The following is a 23,201-nucleotide window of genomic DNA, read 5'->3' as shown; positions in this document are numbered from 1 at the left end:
GTGAGAGAACCCGCTCATTACCATATATGATATGATATGAGTACTTTGCTGAGCAACAGAACAGTTTATAGCTAACTTACCAGATAAATAGGAAAGACAACAAGGCTAGTAATGTAGGTACAAGACATGGGGAAATGTGAGTCAAGTAAAAGGAGTAAACAGAGAAACTGTGACATGGAAACTGTAAATATTTCTGTTCTTGGCTGTTCTTTTTGCACAAATTTACCCGGATAAATATCAGCAGAAATATAAAGAAAAAACATGAATATTATGGTTTTATTTTGACTCTGTGTCTGTCATGAACTTCTGGGACAATTCTGTCAGGCTACTAGTTGGGCTGCTGGCAGAGATTCTGGTTTTAAGGCCGTGTGTCTTTTCCCACCTGTTGCTTGTCATGCCTAAGGTGTTGCCTTATTTATACCTGCCCTTGTGTCTGTCTGGTCATCATTGTTTGTGTCATGTTTCTGTCACGCATGTTCATGTGTTTATTTTACTGGGTAAAGTTATGCTAGATTGTGGCTTATGTGAATAAATGTGTTGTGCAGTGCTTCATCTAAGAAACGTGACATTGACCTTCAGAGATTATTATCCTTTGTTAAAACTGAGCTGCTTACTCATCTTCCTTCAGGCAAAATGACATATGCAAATCACTCCATCCCTTTTATCCCATTTTACATAAACACATGCTCCTGCATTCCACTGACATCAAAGAATTCAGTCATTAAAATGTAAACTATTCAGCAGAACCACAATTTGCATTTTACATTCAGGGCACATGGAGATTACATTTACATTTACAACACCTTGCAGATGACATCGTCCAGAATGACTTAAAAAAATTATTTGAAGTCTGTATCGATGAAAACATGGATACTGGTTCACAAGGTCATGGACCAACAGCACCATGCAGACAGATAGGTGGTCTGTCTGTAAGCTCACTTGTTCATATTTCTGTTCAGAAATAACTATAATGTTTCACAAGTTACAATGACTCCATATGAGAATATAATTAGAAGTATAATGATGCTCACTGCACTAATGGAGAGAGGAAAGAAACCAGCAGTAGAGGACAGATTATAAGTAAATTATGTGTCATTGTCACTGTTTAGCTTTATATTTCATCCGGCTCTACTGCATCTCATTAAGAGAAGTAGACGTGTTATGGTCTGAAATGTGCATGGTGTCTAAACCTGGTCTAAAATACATTGCTTATCATACTGTCTACATTTAAAAACACAAATTGATAGCAAAAGTCAAAGGAATTTCATATGGAATCTTTGTACATTCTTGTAAATAAAAAAATTGCAGATTTGTTCTTTTTGAACAAGAATTTCCTATTTTGTGTCAGGCTGCCACCAGATTGCGAGCGGAAGCAAAAGCAGGAAGAGGGAGCCGGTTCTGTTTAACTAAAATACATACTGTAAGTAAACTACTAAATAAAAACTAGAAATAAAGGTAACTTTTATGAGTAAACATTTCAGCGTTAATTCCAATGATAATAATCTTACATTTACATTTACATTTACAGCATTTGGCAGACGCCCTTATCCAATCTTTGTTAAATGTACAGCAAATCTTCTTTTTTAAATGTAGTGAAAATAATAATTTTAAAAAAAAAGGATAATATTAAATAAACAAATAAACTTACAAACAATGGCCTCTTTCAACTGAAATAACAAAAGAATGCAGCTGGTATCAGTATGATATCTGCTGCTGCATCACCCTTGAATTTGTGTTAAAGCAAAGTATAGAGTTACATGTATGCGCTAAGTGCCCTTATAACTCTAATTCACTAAGGTTTAAGTTTCCTTATGGAATTCTGGTCTCTGGCTCCACCTCCAGCACCACCCTGGTCTCCGGTCCTGCTCTGGTCTCCGGCTCCGCCTCCAGCACCACCCCGCTCTGCCGGCGCTGCCCTGGCCTCCTGCTCTGCCTGCCGAACCGACCGGGTCGATGGAACCTGCCGAACCGACAGGGTCGACAGAACCTGCCGAACCAACCGGGTCAACAGAACCGTCCAGGTCGACGGAACCGACCGGGTCGACAGAACCTGCCGAACCGACCGGGTCGACGGAACCGACCGGGTCGACGGAACCGACTGGGTCGACGGAACCTGCCAAACCGACCGGGTTGACGGAACCTGCCAAACCGACCAGGTCGACGGAACATGCCAAACTGACCGGGTCGACGGAACTGAACAGGTCGACGGAACCTGCCAAAACGACCGGGTCGACGTAACCGACTGGGTCGACGGAACCTGCCGAACCGACCCGGGTTGAAAGAACCTGCGAACCGACCGGGTCGACGGAACCAGATGGGCCGACCGGGTCGATGGAACCGACCGGGTCGACGGAACCTGCCGAACCAACCGGGTCGACGGAAAAGACCGGGTCGACAGAACCAGATAGGCCGACCGAGTCAACGGAACCTGTCGAACCGACTGGGTCGACGGAACCAGATGGGCCGACCAGGTCGACAGAACCGAATTGGTCGACGGAACCTGCCGAACCAACTGGGTCGACGGAACCTGCCGAACCAACTGGGTCGACGGAACCAGATAGGCGACCGGGTCGACGGAACCGACTGGGTCGGCGGCACCAGCCAAACCGACCGGGTCGACGGAACCGACCGGGTCGACGGAACCAGATAGGCCGACCGAGTCAACGGAGCCTGCCGAACCGACTGGGTCGACTGAACCAGATGGGCCGACCAGGTCGACAGAACCGAATTGGTCGACGGAACCTGCCGAACCGACCGGGTCGACAGAACCAGATGGGCGACCGGGTCGACGGAACCGACTGGGTCGGCGGCACCAGCCAAACCGACCGGGTCGACGGAACCGACTGGGTTGACGGAACTAGATGGGCCCACCAGGTTGACGGAACCAGCCGAACCGACCAGGTCGACGGAACCAGCCGAACTGCCCGGGTCGATGGAACCAGATGGGCCAACCGGGTCGACGGAACCAGCAGAACCGACCAGGTTGATGGAACCAGCCGAACCAGCCAGGTCGACTGAACCGGCCAAACCGGCCGGGTCAACCGAAATGACTGAGTCGGAGAACGCAGTCGACATGGTGACAACCAAACTCCCTAAACTCTTTGCCTGGCCTGAACCTATTAATGTTCCTGTTTTATCTGTCCTGTGTTTCGTTTCGCTGGATTTGCCAGCCCTTCAACCTCCTGTCCCTCCTGCTCTGGTCCCTGGCTCAACCTCCGGCACCACTCTGGTCTCCGGTCCTGCTCTGGTTCCTGGCTCAACCTCCGGCACCACCCTGGTCTCCAGTCCTGCTCTGGTCTCTGGCTCCGCTTCCAGCACCACCCTGGTCTCCGGTCCTGCTCTGGTCTCTGGCTCCGCCTCCAGCACCACCCTGGTCTCCAGTCCTGCTCTGGTCTCCGGCTCTGCCGGTGCCGCCCTGGCCTCCTGCTCTGCCGGCGCCGCCCTGGCCTCCTGCTCGGCTATAGCCGCCACTATACGAACCCGACCCACCATTTAATTGCATTCAATCTCTTCCCCAGGTGTTTTGTCTTAGTCCTTGTCTGTCTCTGTCTTGTGAATGGTTCTCGTTCACTATATGTACTCTGTTTTGTTCACTTCCCGGTTGTGAGTCGTTGTTTAGTGTTTAGTATGTAGTCTGTTTATGTCTCTGTTCCTGTTCCCTGTCATGCACAGTGTTCTGATCTGTTTTGCCTGCTTGTTCACTTGTTACTTGTTTCCTGTTTGTCAATTAAAAGGAGTAACTGCACATGGATCCGCATTCCTCTGTGACTCATCGTGACAATACAGTTGATTTATGTATTTTATGATGACACATTATTATCACATGTTATTCATTCCTGAATCTTCTACACTACAACTGAATATCAAGTGAATATACATTTACGTCTCAATAAATTAGAATGTTGTGGAAAAGTTCATTTCTTTCAGTAATTCAACTCAAAAATAGTGAAACTGGTGTAGTATATAAATTCAGTAACACAGACTGAAATAGTTTTTGTTTCTTTTAATTGTGATGATTTTGGCTCACATTTAACAAAAACCCACCAATTCATTATCTCAAAAAATTTGAATACTTTATAAGACATTAAAAATATTTTTTTTGTTGGCCTTCTGGACAGTTTGTTCATTTACTGTACATGTACTCAAACTAGGTTTGGGTCCTTTTGCTCTAATTACTGCCTCAGTTTGGCATAGAGGTGATTTTTTTGGTCTCGTTTCTCATTTTCCTCTTGACAATAGCTCATAGATTCTCTATGGGGTTCAGGTCAGGTGACAATCACACCAACCTGTACATATCTGTAGGCATGACTTTTCTCTAAATGAAGAACTGAGAGTGTAGAAACAAACATTTTTGCAACACAAGGACACAGAAACATGATGAATGTATATTTTTAATAAATAGATAAATAAGTAACATTAATAAATCAATAAATAAATACAGTGCTAAAGTATCATACAACTCTATGAATAATATTACACATGATGTCAAAGGAACTGCTTACACCTAAGATGTTATCCAAAGACCTTATTATAATGTACAGATAGTGTGTTTCATAATAGAATCTCAAACTACACATTAATTATAGAAAGAGATTTAACATCAGATTCTTATTATGCTAATATGCATATAAAAACTAAACAGATATTCCAAAATAAATATAAAGAGAACTTAAAAAGAATTTAGATTTAGAGATCACACTTTAATCTTCTACGGTAGTATATTTTTTCCTTTCAGCTTGTTAAACACAACTCCATCTGGTTGTTTTCGCCATTTCACTGTGATGTTCCGTGTCCTCAGAAGATTGTTCAGTTTCTCTTTGATCTGAAAACAAAATGTTTTAGAAAATAATACAGAAACTGAATACAACATTTTAAATCTAAATACAATACACAATTTATGTGTCAGAGTTTAATGAATAATGAAAATATACATTATAAGTCTTATGGAGGATGAGACCCACCTGCTCCAAGATGGCCATCATCACTGCAGGATCATTCGCATCCTCTTCGGATTGGACCTTCACTCTTAGTATTTGTTGTTGTCCTGTGATTTCTAAATGCAGAAACACAATAACACACAATTAAACTATCATTCTGACCTCAGTTTAATTAAATGTCTAAATATAAGACTGAATAAATCATTAACTCACCTGCGTAACAAAAGAAAAGCATTATGTCTGAGCACTGAGCATCAATAGCCTGTTATTTATATAACCACAGTTGTCATCACAATCAGCATTATCTGGTTTTCCAGACATCCAGCTGATGGTAGAGAAGCTAGTTTGGTCTGTCCACTTCCAGGAGTCTCTGAACAGACCAAACCAAGTCCAGTCAGAGTTCAGTCCCTGTATCACTGATTCTTCAGTTGCATCTCTTGAGCTGGCCAAGTCTGTGTGATGCTGTCTACAGTAAGTCTGAGCTTCCTGCCATGTCAAATTAGTAGTAATGTAAATGTAACTCTGATTTCCAGTATAACTGTCTGTGAGAATAAAAACGCATGATGAACATGAATATTCAGGCATTTTAATACTTTTACAAATAAAAAGCTATGCAGATTACAACATTAAAACTCTCAACAGAACAGCAAGAACATGGCACACATGTAGACCTGGTAGACTGATCAAATAAATATTGTATAAAGTGTCTGAAATGTAAACATTTATGAAGGCAAATCTGAAATTTGTTCTGTCATAATATCCGTGCCACTACAATCACTACAGTGAGCATGAATACACACAATATTTTCTACGGATAGTGAGCAATATGTAAAATCTTACCATCAAAACAGACAGAGGGGAGTAGTGAAGTACAGTCCAGATCATACCAACCCCAGGGAGAATTCGCACCACACTCGTCATGTCCACCAACATTATTGGGTTGACTTGGTTCCCACCACGTAGTCCCCAGTGGTTCATTTCCCATGGACCAGCGCCAGCTGTTGATGGGATTGTAGAGTCCAATCCAAGCACTGGAACTGAACTGTTGTTTTTGTGCTTCATTCTGAAGTCGGACCATGTTGTCATTACTGTCGATGATCGCCAGGTCAGTGTATGTGGCTCTGCAGTAAGCCTGAGCATCACTCCAGGTTTTCCCCTGCTGGATCAGATAGTACTGACGAGAGATGGACAGGATGAGAGGGATGAATCCTGGGGAAAAAATGATTAAACATTTTATGCAATATGAGCTCTGTCAGAATTTATTCCTTAATTTAATTAATTCTTCACATACTTTTCCTTACTTTAATTGTGTTTCAGCTGCTGAATTTTATTGATGAAGCAATCATTTTGAATCAGCAGGCATACTAAATAGTTCACAACTTGCACCTAAAGCACTGACACACACACACACACACACACACACACACACACACACACACACACACACACACACACACACACACACACACACACTTCTCTCACCTGTGAAAATCAAGAGTATGAATAGACGCTGCTCCATTACTGATGTGTTGAGGATAAAGTCACTAAGACATAAGAAACATGATTAAAATCTCTCAGCAGTTTTAAATTGTCAGTACTGGAGGGTTTGTGCAGACAAAAAAAAGGGCAATGGCAGGTCAAAAAAACAGCAAGAAATTGATAGTTCTGAATCAGGTCACACAAACTAAAATGTGGTCAAAGTGATGAACATAAACAAGAGGCTTTGTAACATTGTGAAAACACAGAACATTCACTTTAAAGAAAAGAACACACACAGTGGTTTAAATAGACACATAAATCACTGATACACAACTGAAAAAAGCTGAGCTTAATTATGAAACAGGCAATGACAACATTTGTAATATTAATTTTTCACAAGACTTTACACAAGAAGTAATGGTTTTAGTTAGTAACCATCATTTTAAATAAATATTTATTTGTAATTATTTATAGCCCAAATACAAGTGTCTGGCTTAATTTTCTGTTCAAACCTGGATTACATGTCAGGGATGTTCGGGATACAGGTTTCCTTAATTATCACATTTAAAATAGAATTATATAATTACTTTTCTAAACATGAAGACAACAAAATTAAAAACATCGTAAATGCTAAAAAAAACTATAAACTATATATTCTTTATAAACTCTGGACATGCATAAGTGAATAATAAAGTTCAACTGCTAATTTATAATTATTAAGACAACTTAAGACTCACAGGTTAGTTGTTGGAAAATGTAGGTTTACACCAGACTTAAACTCAGCAATAATTTTCTAATAAACAATGACATTCAAATATTTTATACATTATAGACTTTTATGAGCTTTTGAGAACTGTATTATTTGTTAATTATTTACTGAATGTAATTTTTTTTGTTAATACCCCAATATTTTAATCCCACATGTTAGAATCTGTACAACTTCCCCTATTGAGGGGAGGAAATGAATGAATAATAGGAGAATGTTGAAACATACCTGAAATGTGAAGGAGGTAAACCATCAGATTTTGCAGCTGATAAACAGTGTATCTGAGTGTCTTTCTGGTCCGTACTTTAAAATCTGATGAAACAGTGATCTGACATGCTGCCAAATAGCACCTCCAACTTTCCCTACTTTACAAAACAAACTGGATGTAAATCTGAAATGAACCAAACTGAACAGGACTGGAGTTCAAGTTTAAGTTACCATTAAGTTCACTTTAGTGTGTAATTTAAAGAAGGGTTCATTTTGGTTTTTATTGTTTGACTTAAGCAGCACAAAGAGTGGTTCATCATACTGATCTGTAACCATGGGTTTGGCATTATCAGGATTAATCTGGGAATCTGCAACACTACTGACTAAAGAGTACAGTTAAAGGTTTTATTTCATGAATCTACACTATTTAGTTCATCACATCCTGTAATAATAAAGTTAATTTCAGGTGCAGTAAAGGCATTTTATTTAAAGAGAAGGCAGATTATTCCAAATCATGAATGAAAACTGACTAACAGGAAACAGGCAGAGGTCGAGCGATCTACTGTACAAGCCAAGTTAGCAAGGATAATCCAAAACACACAAAAGGGGGAACACGACACGATCAAAAACCAGAACAGAACAGCAAGGAACTTGGATATCACACCAAACACAGAAAGGCTTAAAAATACACAACATATTTTAGGGTTGAAATAAAAATAAATGAGATCAATCAGGAAACATGAGTGAGACAAACAATGAAAAGACATCAACCAAAATAACAACACAAACGGACAGTATAACAAAATACTGTATATACACATCACAAATCTACACCAGGTTACATATGTAACCGGGTTCCTGAGAAGTCAAGTCAAGAAGCCTTTATTGTTATTTCAACCGTATATAGCTGACGCAGTAAACAGTGAAATGAGACAACGTTTCTTTAGGACCATGGAGCTACATAAAAACAAAAACAGAGATAAAAAGAACAAAACAGAGCTAAGGACTTTGTAAGTTGTCCTAGTCACATAATGTACAGTGCATCTGTGCATCCTGGTGCAAACAGTGGGAGACAAAAGACAGTTCTAAAAAACAATACAAAACAATACACAAAAAGAAGTGCTGACCGGTGTGCATTCTGTATATTATACAGTACATTGTGCAAAAATATAGGAATCTGAACAAGAGGGTTTTATTTAAACATATCTACACTTAATGTAATATTGAAATGTAGTGTGCAAAACATGAATTGACTGAAATGTGCAAGACAGCATGTGCAAAAAGTGTGCAAAACATCATGTAAACAGGTGGGTGTTTCTGTAGACATGGATGTGTATTGGACAAGAGTGTATTTGGTGCAGATCAGTGCAGTCCACACATGTGAGTGTGTGCTCGGTACAGTTCAGTTCAGTTCAGTTGTTGAGGAGTCTGATGGCTTGTGGAAAGAAACACTTACACAGTAGGTTGTGAGTGCCCTTTTAGTACCTTTTTCCATACGGCAGGAGGATGAAGAGTGTGTTTGAGGTCATCCATAATGCTATTTGCTTTGCGGCAATACCATCACCTTTGACATGATACAAAAACACTAGTTCAACACTAGGTTGGATTATTGTGGTGTTAATTTCGTGAGACGAGACGAAATATGTTCGTCAACAACCTTTTTTTTATGACTAAGGTGAGACGATGACAAGACTGCATCACTGTCCAAAAACGCTGACTAAGACTAAATTAACATGCATCATTGTTGACGAAAAAAAGACGAGGCGAAAATGTTTTGTATAAAATAAAAACTTCATTTTCGTCTACAATTGTCTGTGTTTTTTCATCAGCTGTTACGCCTTTAAAATATTCAGAACGAGTTCACGGCTTCATCCACACGCTCAAAATAAATAAATAAATAAATAAATAAATAAATAAATAAAAATCCTGAGCGCAAGTCCAAGCGCAGGCGCTTTTATTGTACATGACAGCTTTTGTCCCGATGACCGGTCTTTGCATTACAATTAAAATCAGTATCAGTAAAGTAAAACATGTGATGTGCATCAAGTTCGAGTGTATGTACTGTTTAAACGAGTGTTCTCAAATTCTCACTGATACTTTTGTGATCCACAGACTGTAAATAGGTTGTATTTTAGGCCCACAGTAAAGTAGGCCTATTCTTTTCAGTTTTTCTGAGTATTTTTATTTTATTTCTGATTTGAACAGAAACATGAGACACAAGGCAACCAAAACAGTTTTAAAAACCTTTGTAACTTGTCAATCTCTCTAAGGCATTGAGTTAATTTGGACACTGTGGCTATTTCATCTGGTTTTGATGAGATATATAAGTGTGTATCATCAGCATAACAATGGAAATTAATCCCATGTCTTCTAATAATGTTCCCTAATGACAAGTTAGGGTAAGTAAGTTTCTGTGCTATGATGGGGCCTGAAACCTGACTGAAACTCTTCAAGGATGTTGCTCTCCTGTAAGAAGGAGCTCAGTTGAACAGACACAACCTTTTCAAGTATTTTAGACATAAACGGAAGGTGTGAAATAGGTATGTAATTTGATAACTGCCTAATAACTGCCAACTTAAAAGACTTCGGGACGTAACCTAAAGATAACGAGGAGTTAATGATATTAAGAAGAGGCTCTCCAGCTTTATGTAACACTTCTTTCAGCAGTTTAGTTGGGATGGGGTCTAGTGAACATGTTGTTGATTTAGCTGTAGAAATAAGTTTATCTAACTCTTCCTGTCCTGTATTTGTAAAGCTCTGTAAAGCCTTAGGTGAGATTGTGTCACTAATTGCTCTCATATGTTGAGTGTCACCTATTTTCTTCCTGCTACAGAATCTCATAAAGTCCTCACTACTGAACTGTGATGGAATAGTGTTCAGATTTCTGTTTTTTTGTTAATCTATAGTCACTGTTCTAAATAAAAACCTGGGATTGTTCTGGTTATTTCCAGAACAGAGTTGCACTAGTGATGTTTTGTTTGAGCCCAAGTGAGTTTAGTAAGTCCATAAATGTGAGTCCTAAAGCGTCGTTTGTGTCGTCAACATGAATGTTAAAATCTCCTACAATTAACACTTTATCAAAGTTAATAAGAGAAAATCTGTGAATTTCCCTCGACATCCAGCTGATACAGCCCATCAGATCTTTGTGTTCCCATTCCTCGGAGATCTCCATTTTTACTACGGATGTAACAGCAAGATTTTTGGAACCGCACCGTATTTCCTCTTCTAACAGCAGCTCCCAATGAGAAAAGATTCCCAGATAGCTTTGGAACTTACAGCACATCAAACATTGTGACATTTTTGACATCTTCGACTCTGAATGTCATTCTCAGCTTAACATTACCAAGTCCTAGGGCATCAACCACTCTGCCGTCACCGAGTTTCACTGACTGTGGTTTTGGAAATTGCTGATAGTTTTGGAGAATTTCTTCATGACACGTCATATGCTTTGATGCTCCAGAGTCGATCAACCACTCGAGCTGTTGTGTATTTAAACTTTCCCAGTTTAAATGTAGATTAAGAACTCATAATACATCCCATAATATTACATACACGTTACCTAATATTATGAACAACAGCTACGGCTCTCCACTGATTCTATTTTTCTACCCATCCAGAGGCATCCAGAGATTGTAACAGCTCAGATTGTCTTCCGTGTCATGAAGATTTTTTACCTTAATTCAGATGAAACCAACCATGTGAGGATCCTGAGGCATCTAGAGATGTTCTAGCTCCAGTTGGACTTTGCTTCATGAAGCATTCGGACATTCTGAGGAGATGCCAAATCCAAGTGGTCCTAGAGGACAACAACCTCCTCATCAATACACAATTATCAGACTGTATATTTATAATCACACCCTCCACTGTCACTCAAATGAGGATGAGGTTCCCCTTTGAGTCTGGTTCCTCTCAAGGTTTCTTCCTTTTCGATCTAAGGGACTTTTTCCTTGCCACAGTCACCTCAGGCTTGCTCATTGGGGATATACAATATATACAATATATACAATATACAATCACTAAGCTAAAACATCGCTTATAGTCACAGGCCCTGATGCTCCTATGTAAAATGGTGCAAAAGTGGTAATAGAAGCCACTCATTACCATATATGATATGATATGAGTACTTTGCTGAGCAACAGAACAGTTTATAGCTAACTTACCAGATAAATAGGAAAGACAACAAGGCTAGTATTGTAGGTACAAGACTTGGGAAAATGTGAGTCAAGTAAAAGGAGTAAACAGAGAAACTGTGACATGGAAACTGTAAATATTTCTGTTCTTGGCTGTTCTTTTTGCACAAATTTACACGTATAAATATCAGCAGAAATATAAAGAAAAACCATGAATATTATGGTTTTAATTTGACTCTGTGTCTGTCATGAACTTCTGGGACAATTCTGTCAGGCTACTAGTTGGGCTGCTGGCAGAGATTCTGGTTTTAAGGCTGTGTGTCTTTTCCCACCTGTTGCTTGTTATGCCTAAGGTGTTGCCTTATTTATACCTGCCCTTGTGTCTGTCTGGTCATCATTGCTTGTGTCATGTTTCTGTAACGCATTTTCATGTGTTTATTTTACTGGGTAAAATTATGCTAGATTGTGGCTTATGTGAATAAATGTGTTGTGCAATGCTTCATCTAAGAAACGTGACATTGACCTTCAGAGATTATTATCCTTTGTTAAAACTGAGCTGCTTACTCATCTTCCTTCTGGCAAAATGACTTATGCAAATCACTCCATCCCTTTTATCTCATTTTACATAAACACATGCTCCTGCATTCCACTGACATCAAAGAATTGAGTCATTAAAATGTAAACTATTCAGCAGAACCACAATTTGCATTTTACATTCAGGGCACATGGAGATTTACATTTACATTTACAACACCTTGCAGACGACATCGTCCAGAATGACTTAAAAAAATTCTTTGAAGTCTGTATCGATGAAAACATGGATACTGGTTCACAAGTTCTTGGACCAACAGCACCATGCAGACAGATAGGTGGTCTGTCTGTAAGCTCACTGTGGATATTTCTGTTCAGAAATAACTATAATGTTCCACAAAAGGGAAATTAAATGAATGAATCCAAAAGTGTATAAAAAGCAAAGTTACAATGACTCCATATGAGAATATAATTAGAAGTATAATGATGCTCACTGCAGACATGGAGAGAGGAAAGAAACCAGCAGTAGAGGATAGATTATGAGTAGCTCTGACAGAGAAGAGAGATATTTAGATTATGTGTCATGGTCATTGTTTAGCTTTATATTTCATCCGGCTCTACTGCTTCTCATTAAGTGAAGTAGAAGTGTTATGGTCTGAAATGTGCATGGTGTCTAAACCTGGTCTAAAATACATTGCTTATCATACTGTCTACATTTAAAAACACAAATTGATAGCAAAAGTCAAAGGAATTTCATATATTTATATATTTACATTCTTGTAAATAAAAATTGCAAAATTGTTCTTTTTGAACAAGAATTTCCTATTTTGTGTTAGGCTGCCACCAGATTGCGAGCAGAAGAAAAAGCAGGAAGAGGGAGCCGGTGGAGGTCGACAATATTGTCAATGAGCTTGAAAGTAATACTCAGTCACACCATAGTCCAGGAGACCAGGAAAGTGCAGCAGAGAAGGAGAGCACTGGTTATAAACAAAGTGAAGAAACAACTCCACAGAACATAAATGGCATAACATAAGTTCAGGATAAGTTCAGGAGTGTGCTTTAACTCCCTACATTTGATTATATTGTCTTCTGGTAAAGTAGGTTCCTGTCTTTCGTATACTATCTGCTTAACTCACTTTGTTCTAGAGTAGTGTTATTTGAATTGTGTTATATTCTATACCATTGTTGATTTTATAATGTTGGTCTTTGTTGTTCTCCCAGCTGATTAATCAGGAGTAGTTTCAGTCTCCCTTAAGGTGTGAATTGGGGGCAGGGCTTACCTATTTAAATTGAAGGTTCGCTTGTGTCCATCTCACAAGACCTTTTGCCCTTCATTTCCACTATCATCAATAGATCCATAGCATCTGGTCAGGTACCAACTACTTTCAAGAGAGCAAGGGTTATTCCCATCCTAAAAAAACCTGCTCTGGATCCATCAGACATCAGTAACTACAGACCGGTATTACTTCTCTCATTTCTTTCAAAAATTCTTGAACGCATTGTCTATAATCAACTGTCTGTCTATATCTCACAGAACAACCTCCAAGACCCCAACCAGTCTGGCTTTAAAGCAGCTCACTCAACAGAGACAGCCGTTTTGGATGTCTCTGAGAAACTACATGCTGCTAGATCAGACAAACTGTCATCCGTCCTTATCCTCCTTGACCTTTCAGCAGCGTTTGATACGGTCAACCACAAGACCCTCTTATCCACCCTCAAGAGTCTTGGGATTTGCGGATCAGCTTGGGAATGGTTCACTTCCTACCTGGACGGACGCTCATATCAGGTAACATGGAGGGGAGTGTATCAGGGAGGGCTCAGTACTTGGTCCTCTTCTTTTCTCCCTGTATACTCACTCTCTTGGTGAAGTTATTTCATCACATGGGTTCTCTTACGACTGCTATGCTGATGATACACAACTTATCTTTTCTTTCCCACCCTCAGATGCCACAGCTTCTGACCGGATCTCAGCATGTCTGGCAGAAATTTCATCATGGATGACTGCTCATCAGTTAAAGCTCAATCCTAGCAAAACTGAACTGCTGTTCATCCCAGGTGATTCATCCCCAGGTCATAATCTTGCTATATCCTTGCACAACGATGTGCTCCACCCTTCAGCCACAGCTCGCAACCTTGGGGTAATCATAGACAATCAACTGTCCTTTTCCTCTCATGTTGCTAATGTGACTCGCTCATGTCGGTTTCTTCTCTACAACATTAGAAGGATTCGGCCATTTTTGTCCACAGAGACTGCTCAAGTACTTGTTCAGTCTCTTGTCATTTCTGGACTGGATTACTGCAACGCACTGCTGGGAGGTCTACCTATGAATGCAAGCCGTCCTCTGCAAATGATCCAAAATGCAGCTACCCGGCTTGTTTTTAACCTGCCAAAGTTTTCGCATACCACCCCGATGCTGCGATCCCTCCACTGGCTTCCGGTAGCTGCACGCATCCGATTCAAAACACTGATGCTGGCCTACAGAGCCAAAAATGGACCAGCTCCTTCTTACCTCAAAGCACTTATCATTCCTCGCACTGCACTCCGCAACCTCCGATCTACCAGCACTGCTCGACTGGTTCCACCATCTCTCAGGGTAGGAGGCAAGTACACTACTAGACTCTTCTCTGTTCTGGCACCAAGGTGGTGGAATGAACTTCCCCTAGAGGTCCGGACAGCTGAGTCACTGGCTATTTCAAGCGGCGATTGAAGACCTACTTATTCAGGAAACACTTCAACTAGCACTTCTTTCCTTATCTTTTGCATGAAAAAAAAAAACCTTTGACACTTTTTCATTGTAACTTTGAACAAATGTTTTAAACTCATGGTATCTTAAGTATGTAACCTAGTGAGCAGCATTAATGTATTCAATGTTGGAGATTTAAGCACTTTTGTACGTTGCTCTAGATAAGGCCGTCTGCCAAATGCTGAATCCACAAGAGGCTCCAAAAGGGAAAAAGAAAGCGGAATGCATGTGCGATGTCGGTGTGGGACTTGACATTCTGGACATGTGTGTGTCTCCACACTATTATTGTAAGGGCTTAAAGGTTTAGTGCATTAGTTCACATAAATAGGTCACGTGACAATAACATGTCTATATTCTATGTGAAAGAAACTCAAAGATGGACCTTAAGTGTCAGGTCCCCGGACGGAGGTGGTGCGATGACAGACCCGTACGCAGAATAGCTTGAAATGAAAGGGGTTTAATACATTAGGAAGACAAACATATACCACGCTACACAGGGAACAAACAATATATTCAATAAAGCCGCGCTGCCTAATGCAACGCGGCTCACATATATAGCGACACAGACAATCACACACAATGGGGAACAGGTGTGATGACCGGGAGGAACAGACAAAGATGGGGCAATCACGTGACATAAGCAAACACAAACGCACATGGCCATAAGTCTGCGCAGATCCATCACGGATCTGCGCTAATCCCTAACATTAAGAAAGCAATTTTAAACTCAGTATTGTTTTAATTTTGTCAGGATACAACACTACGTGTACTGTATAAGATGGCTCAATGGTCAGAGGTAGTCATTATATTCAGGTGCACATACATTGTGTCACAGCAAATTTACAGATACATAATAATTTGTGATGTGATTCGAAATAAAGTTTACGTTAAATTACGTTTATATTTATCCTTAATGAACATGCCTGAGGCAATGGTAGTAAGAAAAGACTTCATGAGACGATATTAGGAATAAACCTTGACAGGAACAAAAAGGAAACTCATCCTCGTCGGGGTGACAACAGAGTGTTATTAATTATAATGTCCTCTCTACAGCTGTATATCGTGAAGTGGAACTGGGCAACCAAGAAATCCTGTTGGGTTTGGGTTAGGAGACCTAAGTGCAAAACAGAGAGAGAGAGAGAAAATAAGGAAAGAAACAAAGAAAGAAAGAGAAAGAAAGAAAGAAAGAAAGATGTTATTTTCTGTTTAACTAAAATACACACTGTAAGTAAACTACTAAGTAAAAACTAGAAATGAAGGTAACTTTTATGACTAAACAGATTTCAGCGTTAATTCCAATGATAATCATCTTTGTTAAATGTACAGCAAATCTTCTTTTTTAAATGTAGTGAAAATATTTTTTTAAACAAGGATAATATTAAATAAACAAATAAACTTACAAACAATGGCCTCTTTCAACTGAAATAACAAAAGAATGCAGCTGGTATCAGTATGATATCTGCTGCTGCATCACCCTTGAATTTGTGTTAAAGCAAAGTATAGAGTTACATGTATACATGTTTACATGTTCTGTAATCACTTAAATCCTTTAACTTTGTGTCAAGCTAAAAGTTTTATTAAGTTATAGGTTTTTTCATCAGAATAAACTTTTCATATTCAACACAATACAGTTGATTTATATATAATTATGATGACACATTTTCATATGTTATTCATTCCTGAATCTTCTACACTACAACTGAATATCAAGTGAATATACATTTACGTCTCAATAAATTAGAATGTTGTGGAAAAGTTCATTTCTTTCAGTAATTCAACTCAAAAATAGTGAAACTGGTGTATTATATAAATTCAGTAACACAGACTGAAATAGTTTGTCTTTGTTTCTTTTAATTGTGATGATTTTGACTCACATTTAACAAAAACCCACCAATTCATTATCTCAAAAAATTAGAATACTTTATAAGACATTAAAAATATTTTTAGTGAATTGTTGGCCTTCTGGACAGTTTGTTCATTTACTGTACATGTACTCAAACTAGGTTTTGGTCCTTTTGCTCTAATTACTGCCTCAGTTTGGCATAGAGGTGATTTTTTTTGGTCTCGTTTCTCATTTTCCTCTTGACAATAGCTCATAGATTCTCTATGGGGTTCAGGTCAGGTGACAATCACACCAACCTGCACATATCTGTAGGCATGACTTTTCTCTAAATGAAGAACTGAGAGTGTAGAAACAAACATTTTTGCAACACAAGGACACAGAAACAGTGATGAATGTATATTTTTAATAAATAGATAAATAAAACATTAATAAATCAATAAATAAATACAGTGCTAAAGTATCATACAACTCTATGAATAATATTACACATGTCAAAGGAACTGCTTACACCTAAGATGTTATCCAAAGACCTTATTATAATGTACAGATAGTGTGTTTCATCATAGAATCTCAAACTACACATTAATTATAGAAAGAGATTTAACATCATATTCTTATTATGCTAATATGCATATAAAAACTAAACAGATATTCCAAAATAAATATAAAGAGAACTTAAAAAGAATTTAGATTTAGAGATCACACTTTAATCTTCTACGGTAGTATATTTTTTCCTTTCAGCTTGTTAAACACAACTCCATCTGGTTGTTTTCGCCATTTCACTGTGATGTTCCGTGTCCTCAGAAGATTGTTCAGTTTCTCTTTGATCTGAAAACAAAATGTTTTCGAAAATAATACAGAAACTGAATACAACATTTTAAATCTAAATACAATACACAATTTATGTGTCAGAGTTTAATGAATAATGAAAATATACATTATAAGTCTTATGGAGGATGAGACCCACCTGCTCCAAGATGGCCGTCATCACTGCAGGATCATTCGCATCCTCTTTGGATCGGACCTTCATTTTTAATATCTGTTGTCGTCCTGTGATTTCTAAATGCAGAAACACAATAACACACAATTAAACTATCATTCTGACCTCAGTTTAATTAAATGTCTAAATATAAGACAGAATAAATCATTAACTCACCTGCGTAACAAAAGAAAGCCATTATGTCTGAGCACTGAGCATTAGCAGCCTGACTGTTATTTATATAACCACAGTTTCCATTCCTCAGAGCATTATCTGGTTTTCCAGACATCCAGCTGATGGTAGAGAAGTTAGTTTGGTCTGTCCACTTCCAGTAGTCTCTGAACAGACCAAACCAAGTCCAGCCAGATGTCAGTCCCTGTATCACTGATTCTTCAGTTGCATTTCTCGAGCTGGCCAAGTCTGTGTGATGCTGTCTACAGTAAGTCTGAGCGTCAAGCCATGTCATAGTAGTAGAAATATAAATGTACCTCTGATTTCCAGTTTTACTGACTGTGAGAATAAAAACACATGATGAACATGAATATTCAGGCAATTTCAATACTTTTACAAATAAAAGGCTATACAGATTACAACATTAAAACTCTCAACAGAACAGCAAGAACATGGCGCACATGTAGACCTGGTAGACTGATCAAATAAATATTGTATAAAGTGTCTGAAATGTAAACATTTATGAAGGCAAATCTGAAATTTGTTCTGTCATAATATCCGTGCCACTACAATCACTACAGTGAGCATGAATACACACAATTTTTTTTAATTACAAAACAATATTTTCTACTGATAAAATAAAAGTGAGCAATATGTAAAGTCTTACCATCAAAACAGACAAAGGAGTGAGGTGAAGTACAGTCCAGATCATTCCAACCCCAGGGACCAATCGCACCACACTCGTCATGTCCAACAATATTATTGGGTTGACCTGAACACCACCACGTAGTCCCCAGTGGTTCGTTTCCCATGGACCAGCGCCAGCTGTTGATGGGATTGTAGAGTCCAATCCAAGCACTGGAACTGAACTGTTGTTTTTGTGCTTCATTCTGAAGTCGGACTATGTTGTCATTACTGTCGATGATCGCCAGGTCAGTGTATGTGGCTCTGCAGTAAGCCTGAGCATCACTCCAGATTTTCCTCTGCTGGATCAGATAGTACTGATGAGGGACAGACAGGACGAGAGGGATGAATCCTGGGGAAAAAATGATTAAACATTTTATGCAATATGAGCTCTGTCAGAATTTATTCCTTAATTTAATTAATTCTTCACATTCTTCTCCTTACTTTAATTGTGTTTCAGCTGCTGTATTTTATTGATTAAGCAATCATTTTGAATCAGCAGGCATACTAAATAGTTCACAACTTGCACCTAAAGCACTGACACACACACACACACACACACACACACACACACACTTCTCTCACCTGTGAAAATCAAGAGTATGAATAGACGCCGCTCCATTACTGATGTGTTGAGGATAAAGTCACTAAGACATAAGAAACATGATTAAAATCTCTCAGCAGTTTTAAATTGTCAGTACTGGAGGGTTTGTGCAGACAAAAAAAGGGCAATGGCAGGTCAAAAAAAAAGCAAGAAATTGATAGTTCTGAATCAGGTCACACAAACTAAAATGTGGTCAAAGTGATGAACATAAACAAGAGGCTTTGTAACATTGTGAAAACACAGAACATTCACTTTAAAGAAAAGAACACACACAGTGGTTTAAATAGACACATACGTCACTGATACACAACTGAAAACAGCTGAGCTTAATTATGAAACAGGCAATGACAACATTTGTAATATTAATTTTTCACAAGACTTTACACAAGAAGTAATGGTTTTAGTTAGTAACCATCATTTTAAATAAATATTTATTTGCACTTATTTATAGCCCAAATACAAGTGTCTGGTAGTCCAGCAGTAGGATCGCACACTGGGGATGAATTTTCTGTTCAAACCTAGATTAGATGTCAGGGATGTTCGGGATACAGGTTTCCTTAATTATCACATTTAAAATAGAATTATATAATTACTTTTCTAAACATGAAGACAACAAAATTAAAAACATCGTAAATGCTAAAAAAAAAAACTGTAAACTATATATTCTTTATAAATCTCTGGACATGCATAAGTGAATAATAAAGTTCAACTGCTAATTTATAATTATTAAGACAACTTAAGACTCACAGGTTAGTTGTTGGAAAATGTAGGTTTACACCAGACTTAAACTCAGCAATAATGTTCTAATAAACAATGACATTCAAATATTTTATACATTATAGACTTTTATGGGTTTTTGAGAACTGTATTATTTGTTAATTATTTACTGAATGTATTTTTTTTTATTAATACCCCGATATTTTAATCCCACATGTTAAAATCTGTACAACTTCCCCTATTGAAGGGAGGAAATTAATGAATAATAATAGGAGAATGTTGAAACATACCTGAAATGTGAAGGAGGTAAACCATCAGATTTTGCAGCTGATAAACAGTGTATCTGAGTGTCTTTCTGGTCCGTACTTTAAAATCTGATGAAACAGTGATCTGACATGCTGCCAAATAGCACCTCCAACTTTCCCTACTTTACAAAACAAACTGGATGTAAATCTGAAATGAACCAAACTGAACAGGACTGGAGTTCAAGTTTAAGTTACCATTAAGTTCACTTTAGTGTGTAATTTAAAGAAGGGTTCATTTTGGTTTTTATTGTTTGACTTAAGCAGCACAAAGAGTGGTTCATCATACTGATCTGTAACCATGGGTTTGGCATTATCAGGATTAATCTGGGAATCTGCAACACTACTGACTAAAGAGTACAGTTAAAGGTTTTATTTCATGAATCTACACTATTTAGTTCATCACATCCTGTAATAATAAAGTTAATTTCAGGTGCAGTAAAGGCATTTTATTTAAAGAGAAGGCAGATTATTCCAAATCATGAATGAAAACTGACTAACAGGAAACAGGCAGAGGTCGAGCGATCTACTGTACAAGCCAAGTTAGCAAGGATAATCCAAAACACACAAAAGGGGGATCACGGCACGATCAAAAACCAGAACAGAGCAGCAAGGAACTTGGATATCACACCAAACACAGAAAGGATTAAATACACAACATATTTTAGGGTTGAAATAAAAATAAATGAGATCAATCAGGAAACATGAGTGAGACAAACAATGAAAAGACATCAACCAAAATAACAACACAAAAGGACAGTATAACAAAATACTGTATATACACATCACAAATCTACATATGTAACCTGGTTCCTGAGAAGTCAAGTCAAGAAGCCTTTATTGTTATTTCAACCGTATATAGCTGACGCAGTAAACAGTGAAATGAGACAACGTTTCTTTAGGACCATGGAGCTACATAAAAACAAAAACAGAGATAAAATGAACAAAACAGAGCTAAGGACTTTGTAAGTTGTCCGAGTCACATAATGTACAGTGCATCTGTGCATCCTGGTGCAAACAGTGGGAGACAAAAGACAGTTCTAAAAAACAATACAAAACACTACAAAACAATACACAAAAAGAAGTGCTGACCGGTGTGCATTCTGTATATTATACAGTACATTGTTCAAAAATATAGGAATCTGAACAAGATGGTTTTATTTAAACATATCTACACTTAATATAATATTGAAATGTAGTGTGCAAAACATGAATTGACTGAAATGTGCAAGACAGCATGTGCAAAAAGTGTGCAAAACATCATGTAAACAGGTGGGTGTTTCTGTAGACATTGATGTGTATTGGACGAGAGTGTATTTGGTGCAGATCAGTGCAGTCCACATGTGTGTGTGTGTGTGTGTGTGTGTGTGTGTGTGTGTGCTCGGTACAGTTCAGTTCAGTTGTTGAGGAGTCTGATGGCTTGTGGAAAGAAACACTTACACAGTAGGTTGTGAGTGCCCTTTTAGTACCTTTTTCCATACGGCAGGAGGATGAAGAGTGTGTTTGAGGTCATCCATAATGCTATTTGCTTTGCGGCAATACCATCACCTTTGACATGATACAAAAACACTAGTTCAACACTAGGTTGGATTATTGTGGTGTTAATTTCGTGAGACGAGACGAAATATGTTCATCAACAACCTCATCGGCGAGACGATGACAAGACTGCATCACTGTCAAAAACGCTGACTAAGACTAAATTAACATGCATTATTGTTGACAAAAAAAGACGAGGTGAAAATGTTTTGTATAAAATAAAAACTTCATTTTCGTCTACAATTGTCTGTGTTTTTTCATCAGCTGTTACGCCTTTAAAATATTCAGAACGAGTTCACGGCTTCGTGCTGTTGCTAAAGAAAGAATTCGTCCACACGCTCAAAAAAAAAAAAAATCCTGAGCGCAAGTCCAAGCGCAGGCGCTTTTATTGTACATGACAGCTTATGTCCCGATGACCGGTCTTTGCATTACGATTAAAAGCAGTATCAGTAAAGTAAAACATGTGATGTGCATCAAGTCCGAGTGTTTGTTCTGTTTAAACGAGTGTTCTCAACTTCTCACTGATACCTTTGTGATCTTCGGACTGTAAATAGGTTGTATTTTAGGCCCACAGTAAAGTAGGCCTATTCTTTTCAGTTTTTCTGAGTATATTTATTTTATTTCTGATTTGAACAGAAACATGAGACACAAGGCAACCAAAACAGTTTTAAAAACCTTTGTAACTTGCCAGTTGGAGTCTCTTGGGCCCCAGCTTTTGAATTGTGTTGGTTAAAATAAAATATTCTTCAGAACAGGTTAATTATTTGTGAATGTGTCTCCTAAATCAGAAATTGAAAACCAGACACGTTTAACATTTGCATTCAACAAAAATCATTCAACAAGTGTATTTTGTCAGGTAATTATGACATTTAACCAATGTTTGAGATGTGAAACACTTTTTTTACTGAAATGTTTATCAGTAATAATCTCAGTAATTGTAGCATCCCCAGCTGAACAGATGCACTTTACTCTTGGATACTGATGTTTATATAATTTATTTTTGATGTTTAAAACACCGTAAGAGCTGAATAAGACAAATAAATAAACAGCAATCAAAATGAATGCAATCTGTGTATACACATATACATGAAACCTATAAACTAATAAAAACATCCTTACATGTCATACAATGTGTTATACACCATAAACATGTATGAAAAATATAACGTTTTAAATTGAAATCAGACTTAATCACACTTTGCATAACAATAATAATTTAAGTGTTGATGACTGAAATCCTAACCATGTTAACGTCCCGTTAAACATTAGCAAATAGCTTTAGCTTATAACTGATAAAATAAACATTTCAAGTCTCAAAGTTTATCATATAAAAAATTAAAGCTGTACCTTGTGCCCTTCATCAGCCAGGAGCTAAGAGGTAGAACAATATCTTTACAAATATATATTTACAGTGAGCACACTAAAGTTTTCTTTAATCAGTTTTAGTAACTCAAAATGGCGCTTGCCGCTCAGAATGTGTTACCGCCCCCATATACAAACAGCGCCGCTAAACTTCTTTTCTGGAACTTCAAAATAAAATTATGTGAAAAGAAACTCGCATAATAAATAAA

At 38.1% G+C, this 23,201-nt stretch overlaps 2 protein-coding genes across 5 annotated transcripts; both read right to left on the bottom strand.

Annotated features, from left to right (window-relative positions):
• Positions 1-4,378: 4,378 nt before the first annotated feature.
• On the bottom strand, positions 4,379-23,126 carry LOC113639945 (putative C-type lectin domain family 20 member A). Of its 4 annotated transcripts, XM_047814048.1 has the most exons (7): positions 22,978-23,126; positions 20,083-21,642; positions 19,057-19,118; positions 18,455-18,823; positions 17,794-18,126; positions 17,605-17,696; positions 17,027-17,465 (listed from the first exon to the last, which is right to left on the bottom strand). In XM_047814048.1, the coding sequence occupies exons 3-7, from the start codon at positions 19,091-19,093 to the stop codon at positions 17,352-17,354; spliced, it is 945 nt and encodes a 314-aa protein (XP_047670004.1). In that variant the 5' UTR covers positions 19,094-19,118; positions 20,083-21,642; positions 22,978-23,126; the 3' UTR covers positions 17,027-17,351. The 4 variants fall into 4 exon arrangements, with proteins under 4 accessions (XP_047670002.1, XP_047670004.1, XP_026998029.2 ...); XM_047814046.1 differs by lacking the exons at positions 17,027-17,465; positions 17,605-17,696; positions 20,083-21,642 and adding exons at positions 4,379-4,822; positions 4,962-5,053; XM_027142228.2 differs by lacking the exon at positions 20,083-21,642 and having other exon boundaries at positions 22,978-23,124.
• Positions 5,157-8,171, bottom strand: LOC113638274 (putative C-type lectin domain family 20 member A). Its single transcript, XM_027139307.2, has 4 exons — positions 7,411-8,171; positions 6,420-6,481; positions 5,778-6,146; positions 5,157-5,479 (listed from the first exon to the last, which is right to left on the bottom strand). Exons 2-4 carry the CDS (start codon positions 6,454-6,456, stop codon positions 5,172-5,174), a joined length of 714 nt encoding a protein of 237 aa, XP_026995108.2. The 5' UTR covers positions 6,457-6,481; positions 7,411-8,171; the 3' UTR covers positions 5,157-5,171.
• Positions 23,127-23,201: the final 75 nt, after the last annotated feature.

This window comes from Tachysurus fulvidraco, chromosome 5, assembly GCF_022655615.1.
Source record: "Tachysurus fulvidraco isolate hzauxx_2018 chromosome 5, HZAU_PFXX_2.0, whole genome shotgun sequence".
In the NCBI taxonomy this organism is placed as follows: Eukaryota; Metazoa; Chordata; class Actinopteri; order Siluriformes; family Bagridae; genus Tachysurus; species Tachysurus fulvidraco.
This window is presented reverse-complemented; position numbering and strand designations above follow the sequence as displayed.